At 40.1% G+C, this 13,124-nt stretch overlaps 1 protein-coding gene across 4 annotated transcripts in view; it reads right to left on the bottom strand.

Annotated features, from left to right (window-relative positions):
* LOC138736496 (adhesion G protein-coupled receptor B3-like) overlaps positions 1–13,124 on the bottom strand; it is a 156,425-nt gene that overhangs the window by 106,154 nt on the left and 37,147 nt on the right. The window contains exons 3-4 of one of the 4 annotated variants that reach the window (XM_069886130.1): positions 12,303–12,458; positions 10,056–10,312 (exon numbers count right to left, since the gene is read on the bottom strand). The exons of the other annotated variants lie outside the window; for them this stretch is intronic. Coding sequence (XP_069742231.1) covers positions 12,415–12,458 — 44 coding nt within the window. The 3' untranslated portion in view covers positions 10,056–10,312; positions 12,303–12,414. Of the gene's footprint in view, positions 1–10,055; positions 10,313–12,302; positions 12,459–13,124 lie in introns of those variants that run through there. 4 annotated transcript variants of the gene reach the window in all.

Below are 13,124 nucleotides of genomic sequence, written 5' to 3'. Positions count from 1 at the left end.
AGGCTATTCAACACTTTAAGTCTGCATTGGCATTCAAATCATGGTTGATATTTTTTTCCTTTCAACTCCATTTTCCTGTTTTCTCCCTGTAATCTTTAACGCCCTTAAAATTCAAAGAACTATCAATCTCTGCTTTGAGTATACATAATGAATACCACAGATTCACCACCCTCTGGCTGAAGAAACCTCTGTTCTAAAGGGATCTTCCTTTATTCTGAGGTTGTGCCTTCTGGTCCTGAACTCTCCTATTTCTGGAAATGTCTTCTTTCTCTAACATCAGCACATCCCCAAGATATGGGGGCCCAAAAATTGCTCACAATGACCATAAGATATAGGTGCAGAAATAGGTTATTCAGCTCATCAAGTCTACCCCACCATTTAATACTGATCTGATTAATTTTCCCACTCCATTTTCCAACTGCCCTGCCTTTTCCCCCATAGTATTTGATGCCCTGGTTAATCATGAACTAACCAATCTCTTGCATAAATACATTCAATAATCTGACCTCCACAACAGCCTATGGCAAAAAATTCCACAGATTTACCACCCTCTGGCTGAAGAAATACCCACACCTCTCTGTTCTAAGCAGGTGCCCTACAATCCTGAAGTTGTGCCTTCTTGTCTGAGACTCTCCCACTGGGAAATAACATTTACATCTATTTCGTCCATGCCTTTCAACATTTGAAATGTTTCAATGAGATCCTCCCTCATTCTCTGAAATTCCAACAAGTACAGGCCAAGAACTATAAACGGTCCTTGTATGGCTACCCTTTCATTCCTAAAATTTTCTTTGAGAACCTCCTCTGAATGCTCTCCAATGTGAGCTCATCCTTCCTTTAATGAGTAGCCTAAAATGGCTCTCAATACTCCGAGAGATCTTACCAGTGCCTTATAAAGCCTCAGCATCACATCCCTGCTCTGATATTCTATTCTTCTTGAAATGAATGCTAGCTTTTCATTTGCCTTCTTCAACACTGACTCAACATGCACATTTACCTTCAGGCTATCCTGCACAAGGACTCCCAGGACCTTTTACATCTGAATATTTTCAATTTCTGCCTTTTTTATAAAAAAAAGTCTCCCCATATATTTTTTTCTACGAAATGCAGGATCATACACTTTGACATTGTATTTCACTTGCCACTTCTCTGCTTATTCTCCTTCTGCAGCCTTTCCATTTCCTCAACACTACCTGTTCCTCTACCTACCTTTGAATCATCTGCAAACAGTCACAAAGCCATTCATTCCATAATCCAAATCATTAATATGCAACATTTAAAAAAAGTGGCCCCAAAACAGAACTCTGTCAAAAACCACTGGCAACTGGCAACTAACCAGAATATTATCCCTGTATTCTGACTCTCTGTTTCCTGACAATCAGCCAAAGGTCCCATACTCATATGTTTCCTGTTATACCACGGGCTCCTTTCTTGTTAAGTAACCTCATTCAGGATCTTGTTAAACATCTTCCAAAAATCCATATACACACCATCCACTGCATCTTCCTTATACAGCCTGCTTGTCACTTTTTCAAAGAATTTCAATAGGTTTTTCAAGCTAAGATTTTCCTAAAGAAAACCATGCTGGCTTTGGCCTATCTTGTTATGTGCCTCCAAGTACTCCATAACTTCATCCTTGATAATTGACTTCAACATCTTCCCAACCACTGTTGTCAGGGTAAATGATCTATAATTTCCTTTCTGCTGCCTCCCTCCCTTCCTGAATAGTGGAGTGATATTTTTAATTTTCCAATCTTCTGAGTCCATATCAGAATTAATGCTCCCGATGTGGTTAGACCATGCCATATAAAGTCTTGACATTATATGTTAGTGTTTAATCTCAAAATAAATGGTAACTTTGCATTTGACTTCCTTACTACTGACTCAACCTGCAAGCTAACCTTTTGGGAATCCTGCACCAAAGTGTCCCAAGTCCCAATAGACCTCTGCTTTCTGAATTCTCTCCCCATCAAGAAAATTGTCTACTTTATTATTTCAATCAAAGTGCAAGACCAAACACCTCTCATAGTATATTCCACCTGCCTCTTGTTTTCCCATTCTCCCAACATATCCAAATTCCTCTGCAGATTCCCTACATCCTCAACACAACTTATCCTTCCACTTTGTATAATTTGTAAACTTGGCTATTCCATCAATTCCATCATGTAAATTATTTATATGTAGTAGACCCATGCTGAAGAAGATTGAAAAGAGGGTTGGTGCGAGAACACAGCCTTGCTTCACGCCATTGTTAATGGAGAAGGGTTCATTAACAATGGCGTGAAGCAAGGCTGTGTTCTCGCACCAACCCTCTTTTCGATCTTCTTCAGCATGATGCTGAACCAAGCAATGAAAGACCTCAACAATGAAGACGCTGTTTACATCCGGTACCGCACGGATGGCAGTCTCTTCAATCTGAGGCGCCTGCAAGCTCACACCAAGACACAAGAGAAACTTGTCTGTGAACTACTCTTTGCAGACGATGCCGCTTTAGTTGCCCATTCAGAGCCAGCTCTTCAGCGCTTGACGTCCTGTTTTGCGGAAACTGCCAAAATGTTTGGCCTGGAAGTCAGCCTGAAGAAAACTGAGGTCCTCCATCAGCCAGCTCCCCACCATGACTACCAGCCCCCCCACATCTCCATCGGGCACACAAAACTCAAAACTGTCAACCAGTTTACCTATCTCAGCTGCACCATTTCATCAGATGCAAGGATCGACAATGAGATAGACAACAGACTCGCCAAGGCAAATAGCGCCTTTGGAAGACTACACAAAAGAGTCTGGAAAAACAACCAACTGAAAAACCTCACAAAGATAAGCGTATACAGAGCCGTTGTCATACCCACACTCCTGTTCGGCTCCGAATCATGGGTCCTCTACCGGCATAACCTACGGCTCCTAGAACGCTTCCACCAGCGTTGTCTCCGCTCCATCCTCAACACTCATTGGAGCGCTTTCATCCCTAAGGTCGAAGTACTCGAGATGGCAGAGGTCGACAGCATCGAGTCCACGCTGCTGAAGATCCAGCTGCGATGGATGGGTCACGTCTCCAGAATGGAGGACCATCGCCTTCCCAAGATTGTGTTATATGGCGAGCTCTCCACTGGCCACCGTGACAGAGGTGCACCAAAGAAAAGGTACAAGGACTGCCTAAAGAAATCTCTTGGTGCCTGCCACATTGACCACCGCCAGTGGGCTGATATCGCCTCAAACCGTGCATCTTGGCACCTCACAGTTTGGCGGGCAGCAACCTCCTTTGAAGAAGACCGCAGAGCCCACCTCACTGATAAAAGGCAAAGGAGGAAAAACCCAACACCCAACCCCAACCAACCAATTTTCCGCTGCAACCGTGTCTGCCTGTCCCACATCGGACTTGTCAGCCACAAACGAGCCTGCAGCTGACGTGGACATTTACCCCCTCCATAAATCTTCGTCCGCGAAGCCAAGCCAAAGAAGAAGTAGACCCAACACTGATCCCCTGCAAAACACCACTAGTCACTGGCAGCTAGCCAGAAAAGTGCCCTTTATTCCTACACACTCTTCTACCAGTCAGCCAATCTTTTATTCGTGTTAATATCTTTCCTGAAATACCATTGTTTTCTATCTTGTTTGGCAGCTTCATGTGCAGCACCTTGTCAAAGGCATTCTGAATATCCAAGTAAACAACATCCACTGTCTCTCCTTTGTTTGTCCTGTTCATTACTTCAGACAAGATCACCCTTGAAGGCAACCATTGCTGACTTCATTCTATTTTTTCATGTGCTTTCAAGTATTCTAAAATCTCATCCTTACTAATGGTCTTCTTGCCTACCACTGAAGTTAGGCTACGCGGCCTATAATTTTGTCTGTTGTCTCTCTCCCTTCTTAAAGAGTGGAATGATAGATATAATTTTCCAGTCATCTGGGACCATTCCTGACTCGAGGGATTCTGGAAAGATCACCACTCATGTGTTCAAAATCTCTTCAGCTACCTCTTTCAGACCCCTAGGGTGTACTCCATCCATTCCAGATGACATATCCACCTTCAGCTTCTCAAGTACCTTCTCCTTAATTATCATGACCTCACTTACTTCTGTCCCCTGACCTTCTTGAATTTATAGGATGTTGCTGTGATGACTGAAGCAAAATACCTTTTCAGTTCATTTGCCTTTTTTTGGTTTCCCATTTCTACTTCTCCAGTGGTCCAATGTCCATGCTTTCCTCTCTTTTACTCTTTATATATCTGAAAAAAAACTTTTGATGTCCTCTTCTATGTAATTGGCAAGTTATTTTCATATGTAATCTTCCCTCATTGCTTCTTTTGATGCCTTCTCTTGGTTTTTAAAAGCTACCCAATCCTTTGGCTTTCTGGTAATTTTTGGTGTACAACATACTCTTTCTTTTGCTTTTAAGATGTCTTTGACTTCCATTTTCAGCTGCAGTTGCTTCATTCTCCCTTTAAAATGCTTCTTAGTCTTTGAGATGAATTGATTTTGCATCTTTCATATTATTCCAAGAAAATCCTGCCATTTTCTCTACCATCTTCCCTGCTTGGGTCCCCTTCAATCAATTTTAACTGGCTCCTCCCTCATGCCTCTGCAGTTACCTTTCCTCAACTGTAATACCACCACATCCAATTTGAGCTTCTCCCTCTCAAACTGCAGAGTAAATGTTATCAAATTGAGATGCTGCCTCCTGATGGTTATTTTACCTGAAGTTCCCAAAGTGAAACTGATGCATGTCACAGTAACAAATCCGGAATTGCATTTTCCTGAGTGTGCTTCACCACAAGCTACTTTAAAAAGCCATCTTGTGGGCATTCTTCAAATTCATTCTCTTGGGATCCAGCACCAACCTGGTTTTCACAGTCTACCTCTACATTGAAGGCATCCCCTCCTTTCCATTGCCTTTGTTACATACCTTTTCTACCTCCTGTTGTAATTTGCTGGCTGCTATTCTGAGATCAGTGTATAATGCCCATTGGGTCTTTTAGCCTTGCATTTTGTAAACACTACCACAACGATTCAACATCTGATGCTATGTCCCTTCTCAGTATGGATATGATTTCATTTTTTACCAACAGCCACCCTACCCCACTTTGTCCACATGCCTTTCTTTTCATAGCATGTGTATCCTTGGATGTTGAGCTCTCTGCAGTGATGCGACAACAGCCTTGTCTCTGTTTTGCCCACAAAAAACTTGAGTTTCTAATGGCATTTTAAGCCTATCTACTTTGTTTTGAATGCTGCATGCATTTAAATACAAAAACTTCACTCCCATGTTCACTACCCTTCTCGTATATGTCTCTGTGTGGCCTGAGTTTAAATTCCTCTATTTTTCTATCTGTGCACTACTTTACAAATCTGCTGAACCCACGCCCCTGCTTTTTTAGTTGAAGCCCCATCCACAGCTCTAGTTATATGATTTGCCAGGATGCTAGTCCCAACATGGTTCAGGTGGAGCCCATCCCATTGGAGAAACTTTCTCCTTTTCCCCAATACTGATGCCACTGCCCCCATTTCTCCCACACCCACCATTGAGCCATGCAATTATCTTCCAAATTTTATTGATGCTGTTAAATTACACATCAATCCAGTGATTAGTACCTTTTTGGTTCTGCTTTTTAATTTAGTCCCTATTTGCTCAAATTCCTTCAGAAGAACATTTTTCCTAATTCTACCTTTATTGTTGGTGCCCACATGGACAAAAACTGGATTTTTCTCCTCCCATTTAAAATACCTGGAGGTCAGATGAAACATGTTGAACCTAGGCACCAGCCAGGCAACACAACCTTCAGGTCTCTTGATTCTCATGACAGAGAACTGTGTCTATTCCCCTGACTATACTATCTCCTATTATCACTATATTTCTTTTCTCTTCCCTCATTTTGAATGGTTTCCTGAACCACAGAGCCATGGTCAACACACTCATCCCTCCTACAGTCTGCACTCTCATCTGCACAGGGAGTAAGAATCTCTGTTCTGTTGGACAAATGAGGCTGAGGCTCCTCGAGCCCTACTTCTTGGATCTCCCTGCCTGCCTTATGAGCTGTCACCCCTCTTTCTCCCCCCCCCCCCCCCACCTTGTCCCTGACCACAGACTGAACTTAAAAAGTAATATTCTACCGGGTGTGACTGCCTCCTGAAACACCATCCAGGTAACCTCTAAACCATGATTACGTCATAGTGTTTGAAACTCAATCACCTTGAGATTGAGTTCCTCGAGCCACTAAAATTTGCTGCAGATATGATCACCTGGAACCACAGGGGGTCCATCTGGCTCCCACATAATTCAGCCACAGCATGAAACCTTGATCTGTATCTTTATTTTATTCAATATGTCACAGCTTATATGACGTAGACTTGTTAAACCACATGCCTTGAATCTCATCGAAGAAGGAAACAGAACAAGAGGAGAAAATTCATCTGCATTTGTCCTCACTGGTTCTAATAAAATTTAATCTGATTAGTACAGCTTAGCTCTGCAGTTTTATTTTCACCTCTTCAGCGTGTAATTTTCTTTGAAAATTATTGGTGAATCTGGCTCCATTTCTAGTCTCTGCATTTCTGATCATTGCACTCTTGAGTGAAGGAGTTCCCCACTGCTTTGATTTTTGCCTCACTGTCATCCTATTTTTTTTCCAGCGTGAGCTGGGTAATGATGTCGAAAATGGGTCTTGCAGTTGACAATATATTGCAGAAAGATTTCCCTGTTCTGGTTTATGAATGTGAATAGATATGAAAGTAGGGCAAGCATTACAAGACAAATTATGAAAACTTGTATACAATAAAATCATGAGGCATGACATCCTCATGGCTGTAGAGAAAGCAGAGCATAGTAGTAGATGGAACATATTCTGACTGGAGGTCAGTGACTAGTGAAGTTCCATGGGGATCTGTTCTGGGACACCTGCTATTTGTGATTTTTATAAATAACCTGCATGAAGAAGTTGAAAGATAGGTCAGTAAGTTTGCAGATGATGTGAAGGTTGAAGGTGTGTTTGATTGGACGCTAATGCACAGAAGTGTGTCATAGGTTACAACAGGATGTGGACAGGATGCAGAGTTGGGTGGGGAAGTGGAAAATAGTATTCAAACTTGAAAGTGGAGAATATAGATAATGGCAGGATTCTTAACAATGTGCAAGAACAGAGAGACCTTTGGATCCAAATCTTTTAAAGTTGCTGCGCACGTTAATAGGATAGTTAAGAAGGCTTATTGTATGCTGGCCTTCACAAGTCAGGGTATTGAGTTCCAGAATTGTGAACTAATATTGCAGCTCTATAAAACGTTGGTTAGACCATACTTAGAATACTGTGTTCAGTTCTGATAATCTCATTAGAGGAAGGACATGTAAGAGCTTTAGTGAGGCAAGGTTAACAGAACAAGGGATTTTCGCTTTGGAGCAAAGAGGGATGAGCGGACTTTATAGAGGTCTACAAGATGATGAGGCATGGATTGGATGGACAGCAGCACCTTTTTCCTGGGGCAATAATAGCAAAGAATTTGTACAACATGAGGGGAGGAAAGTTAAGGAAAAATCAGGGGTCATTTTTTTTTACACAAAGAGCGGGTGCCTGAAATGCCAGGTTTGAAGGTGGAGGCTGGTTCAATAGGGACTTTTTAAAAGACTTAGACTGGATGTAAGAAAAATAGTTTGTTGGATAGCATAATTTTGTGGGCTGAAGGACCTGTGCTGTAATGTTCCATGTACTAATGTGATAGAGAATAAGGGTGAGGATTTATTTATATGATATTTTAAGAATCTGATGAGTCCACATCTGCAATATTAGACATTTGTGTAATATGTGGTGGATACCACTGTAAGAATTGTACTATAGATTCAAAAGCTCCCTGCGAGTATCCTGCAACAACGTTTAAGCTAGAGCATACCAAAGACTGTTCGTCCGTATCTTTGCAAAGCTGTCTGCTAGCAGGTACACAAGGGAGAAAAGCTTCTTTCCACAATGCAATTTCATTTTAATTTCGGTATCTTTGGAGAAAGACCATGCTCCAGTTCCTTCATGAATGAATGAGAGGACAATACCAAGTCACTGTGTCAGATGTGATAGAATATAATGCTGAATCTGAAACAAAATCCGAAATGGTGGAAGAACCAAACCAGTTAAGCATCATCATGATTAGATGAAACATTCTAAGACCCTTCATCGGAACTCTGGTCTCCATCTTTGATGAATCTTACGTTTTTACGTCAGAAGTGCTGGTTGATGGTGACAATGAAATGTAAAAATCGCACCTGAACATCTTTCAACAGGTAGGAACTCTCCCAATAGAGCTAAGGCATGGATGTGTGTTGGGAAATGGTTAGTTGTGTAATTCATTTGAGATGGTACATGATGGAAAAACAAAAGAAGACTTATTAACTGAATTTTCAGACACCTAACCTTCAAAAAAAAAAGAATGAAGATCATAGAATAGTTTACACAGATTATTGAATTTACTATGGTGGATAAATCAGAGTGCAAGAGCAAAGATGTTCTTGTATCTCATTGGTTCTACAAGAAGAGAATTGTAGCTCAGTATAATTTCCTCAAATCAGACCCTGAAAATGTAATGCATTACAGAGCTGCAGGAAAATGATTTGACACTTCACTCAGGTAAAACTGTTTGCAAATAAACCCATAGTTTTGAATAGCTTGCCCATCAGAGGCAGGATTACTTGTGGAATCTAATCAAAGAGCTGAGTACAGTCTGCTGCTGGAACTTGATGGGTCAAGCAGCATCAGTGGGAGTAAAAGAATGATCATCCTTTAGAGCCAAAACACATTTTCTCCAATTGATGCTCCTTGACATGATTTCCTCTAACTGATTGTGTTTAGCTTCAGATTGCACCATCTGCAGTCTCTTGTGTGTGCCCACCCAATGAAGTTTAGTTCATGAGAAGCACGCAGATGTGGAAAGCTGTCGAGCTATCCAAGATAGAAATGTTGGTTGACCAATGATATAAAAAATATGCAATGAAAGGGCAGTTTAAAGAAATAACAAAAAAGCTGCATGAATGGCAGATGGTAAAACGAGGGGCTACAAACAAGTGCTCTCTGTGTGGGGGGGGAGGGTGAAAGTTTGCAAGAAGTAAACTGGGAAATTATATCGACAGGAACTGAATGATGATGAATCTGTATGGAATGGACAAGATGATCTACACAGTGACAGAAACAGGGACATAATACTAGTTAAAAGAAATGTAACTAATGCCAAAAGAGGTCAGTTATATGGAGGGAACACCCACCAAATGTGTCCATGCCAAGATGTTGGTGAAGTATTGTTATTCAAATTGAACTGAGATGTCTTCCTGAGACAAACCTTTGATCTGCTGTTGGCCCAATGCATGCAATGAGTCAATGTTAACAAAGGCTACACTGAAGCTGAGTGGGGAGTGTTGTATGAACATTGTGAAACGAAAGAATCCAGGATTATTGTGGATCAGAAAGATGACATGCATTGATGTGGAAGTAAAACAGTACAGGAGAAAGGACTGGAAAAGGCACCATGACACAATCATGAAGACCGATGAAATTAATTCTTGCATTGAAGCATCCAAATTGCTGATAAATATGTAGATATATTTGATGAAGCAAAGACATGGAGGATAAAAATTGGCTATTCCTGTCCGAGAGATGGCAGTCTGTATCGTATCCCAAGAGGTCCAATTCCATCAGCTCTCATGGAGAAACAATGCTGATGTGCAGAGACAATAGTAGGATTAAACACACCCATCCTCGGTACCTAGTTTGGTATGTGCAGAGAAACTGAGAACCTGCTTAGACCCAAGGAACATTAATGGAGCTCTGAAAAGAAAATGATTGATATTTTAAAACAGAAAATTCTGGAAGCATTCTATAATTTAGGCAAAATCTGTGGAGGCAAAACAGAATCAGCATTTCAGATTGTAGATTCTTTTTCAGAAAGGTTTGATTTTCATGAAATATAATTTGCCAGATCTGAATAGTGCTAAGTTTTTAATTTGTCTCATATGAAGAATGGGTTTAAACGAGAAGATCTTCATGTGGAGAGTTTATATTTATTTAACCTATCTCAACAAACCATGCCATCAGAATAAGTTCAGGAATAGGCCATTTTCCCCCTCAAGTCTGCTCCACCATTTAACAACATCATCTGTTGCCTCAAACCCACTGACCTTTCCTCTCCCCATAACACTTGTTTCCATTCTCAATTAAACATAGTTTTCAGCTTTTAACATCCATAGGTTGCTTGGGGAAACATTTGAGAGAAGAACTTCTTCCTCATTTGTCTTAAATGCCAAATGGCAGGTTCCCTTATTCTGAAACTATGCCTTCTGGGTCCAGACTTTCCTGTGAATGGGGAAACAAAGATGTATATGCATTTAAGTCACCAAACAATTTTGTATGTTTCAATAAGATTACCTCTCATTCTTCTAAGCTTTCTACACAGGATCATCCTTGTGAACCTCTAAATGAAATAATTTATTTCCTTAAATAAAGGAACCAAAAATGTTCACAATACTCTTGATTTGGCCTCACTAATATGATGTACAGTGGCCTAATTTAATACTCCAATTCTCTTTAAATAAAAAGAGCAGGATTCAATTCACCTTCTAATTATCTGCATACTGGTTTTTAGTGTTTAACTCACTGTTGAGTTTCTCCAGCATTGTTTTTACTTGTAGCATTTCATACACAAGAATCCTCCAAACTCGGTACTGCCGCTTTCTGAATTCTTTTTACATTTAAATTATCATTTTATCCCCAAACTAACTTACACCGTGAACCCTTATCTTGCAAAATAACATTTAGTGTGATTCCTTGTCAAACGTTTTTTTAAGAAATCTTATTATATTGACATGTACTACACCTATAAACTCTGGTGAACACTTTTTTAAGGAGTCTATTAGGTTTATCATAATTCCCCTTCATGAAACCATAATGACTCTACTTGCTCAGATTATGACTTTCCAAATGTTCTGCCATTACTACTTCTTTCCCATAACTGTGAGTTAACGAGCTCCCATTTACTCTTTTGTTTTACCCCTCCTGCTCTTTTTGAATAAGAACATAATATTGGCATTTTCCATTTCTCTGGTACTTCTGAGGGATCAAAGAATTTTGGAAGATTGCAACTTTGCACCAACCATTTATGAAGCTATTTATTTGAGTTCTTAACATTTATCAACCTTCAGCCCTATTAGTTTACTTTGTACTAATTCTCTGGTGATATTGTTGGCATTTCATTCCTCTTACGCATTATTCAGAATATAGATTATTTCTTCGACTATAATGACTGATATAAACTACCTGTTTAATACTTTTGCCATGCCCTTGTATCCATAACTATTTCCCCAGCCTCATTTACTAAGGTGTCAACATTCAATTTGACCTTTCCCTTCCTTTTTTAATATGTATTGAATATCTATATGCAAGACATATTCCAATCACTCAGTCATTAATTCCAGTCTAGAAGGGGCATTTCAGTTCCAGACTTGATGGAAAGAAATGCACCTGTATGTGACCACACTTTCTCAGGAGAGATGTAAAGGACAGTCAAAGTGAACTGCTCTTGAAAAGTGATTGGATTCTCATTTACAATCTAATGAGGATTAAATGTAAGGAAGGAGGTGAAGCCAAAGCTTGTAACAGTGGGAAAGTTCAAAAGAGCATCAGATGAGGAGCTGAGAGTTTCTAACCGAGGTACAGCCAAAGATCTCATATTGCCTTTTTCCTTTTTTTAGCAGTTTTCCATTTTCTGCCACCCTCACAGAATTGAGTGAGTTATGAAAATTGTCAATCAATGGATCGATTACCAATGCATCTCTCTCTATAAGGAGCACACATTGGGTTGACCTCAGAGATGGCAGAAATCAGTGTTGACTTGACACACACCACATTCTGATGCCAGGGCAAAGGGCAAGATCATATATCAGAAGAAGACCACTGAAGAAGAAGCAGAAGTAGAAACAGAAGCAAGGTTTGTGGATACCCCAAAGAGTATTCACAAACCTTGCAAAGTGAAAACACTGCATCTTAACTTCAGCACCCAGAAGAACCTTAACTAGTTTGGAAAATTTCCAGGAAGGACAGTCAATTGGTCCAAGTATTTGGAGAACCTTGTGGCCAGAGAGTTACTTTGAATGTTCGTTTTTTTTTTCTTTTATTTTTCATTGTCAATGTGTTCTCAACTTTAAGAATTGCGCCATGTTCCAGAAACTGTCAATTGCTGAGGAGCAAACAGTAACGAAATACAACTTTGCATAATCTTATTGTTATATTGAATAACTATCTATCCCCCAGTATTTATGAAGTGAATTAAATTAAGATCATAAAGTACCATATATGCAACCATATGCACTTTTGTCTTGCACTGATGAAAGCATATCTGAAAGTGGTGAGGACTTGAATTGCTTGATTGATTGTTATTTGTTCAATGACAGGACATTGAGTCAATTGGTCTTGGTGATTTGTAGAGGTGTTGAATAGATGATTCCTAAAACAAAAACCACATTCAAAGATATTCAAAGGGACAATGGCAAAAAACCAGTGAGGGGGAAAAAGGCACAATACCACACTGGAGGTGTCAAAGCCCTGCCATTATTCAGAGTCCAGCTCATAATAAGGGTAAAGTCCACACCAGAACAACAACAGAGGTGGTGGATGACAGTGGTGACCTGGGTCAAACCACACTCAGATCATATGAAGTGACAATGTGGCTGATGCCCCATAGCAGAGCAGCTGGAAAACATTTGCTTGATCGAAGCAGAAATGGCAAAACCACCAATCCCGCAGAGTAAGAATATTGAAACTTGACAACAGGCCACAAAAAAACCATAAACAATTAACATATCATGTGAGGTGTTCTCAGGGTGGAAATTGTGGCAATTTAGAAATGATACAAAGAGAAATTTTGCTACCCAGCAAAATACAAACCTTGTATTCTATCATATGGGGTATGGTTGCTCAGCAATTGAATTCATTCAATACTAAACATAATAATGATTGGGCAATGAAGGGGTAAATGGATAAATTTCAGGGTGATGTTGAAAGGTCAATTTGGCTTGAGCGAAGTGCAGCCTACAGTTGTACCTTAATTATCTTTTTGGTTTTTGAAATTTCCTGCAGTAGAAAGCTCCAATTAATTATTTCATTATTTTAT

This window comes from Narcine bancroftii, chromosome 6 (assembly GCF_036971445.1).
Source record: "Narcine bancroftii isolate sNarBan1 chromosome 6, sNarBan1.hap1, whole genome shotgun sequence".
NCBI classification, from domain to species: domain Eukaryota; kingdom Metazoa; phylum Chordata; class Chondrichthyes; order Torpediniformes; family Narcinidae; genus Narcine; species Narcine bancroftii.
The sequence above is the reverse complement of the archived record's forward strand: the minus strand, read 5'-3'. Positions and strand labels throughout refer to the sequence as shown.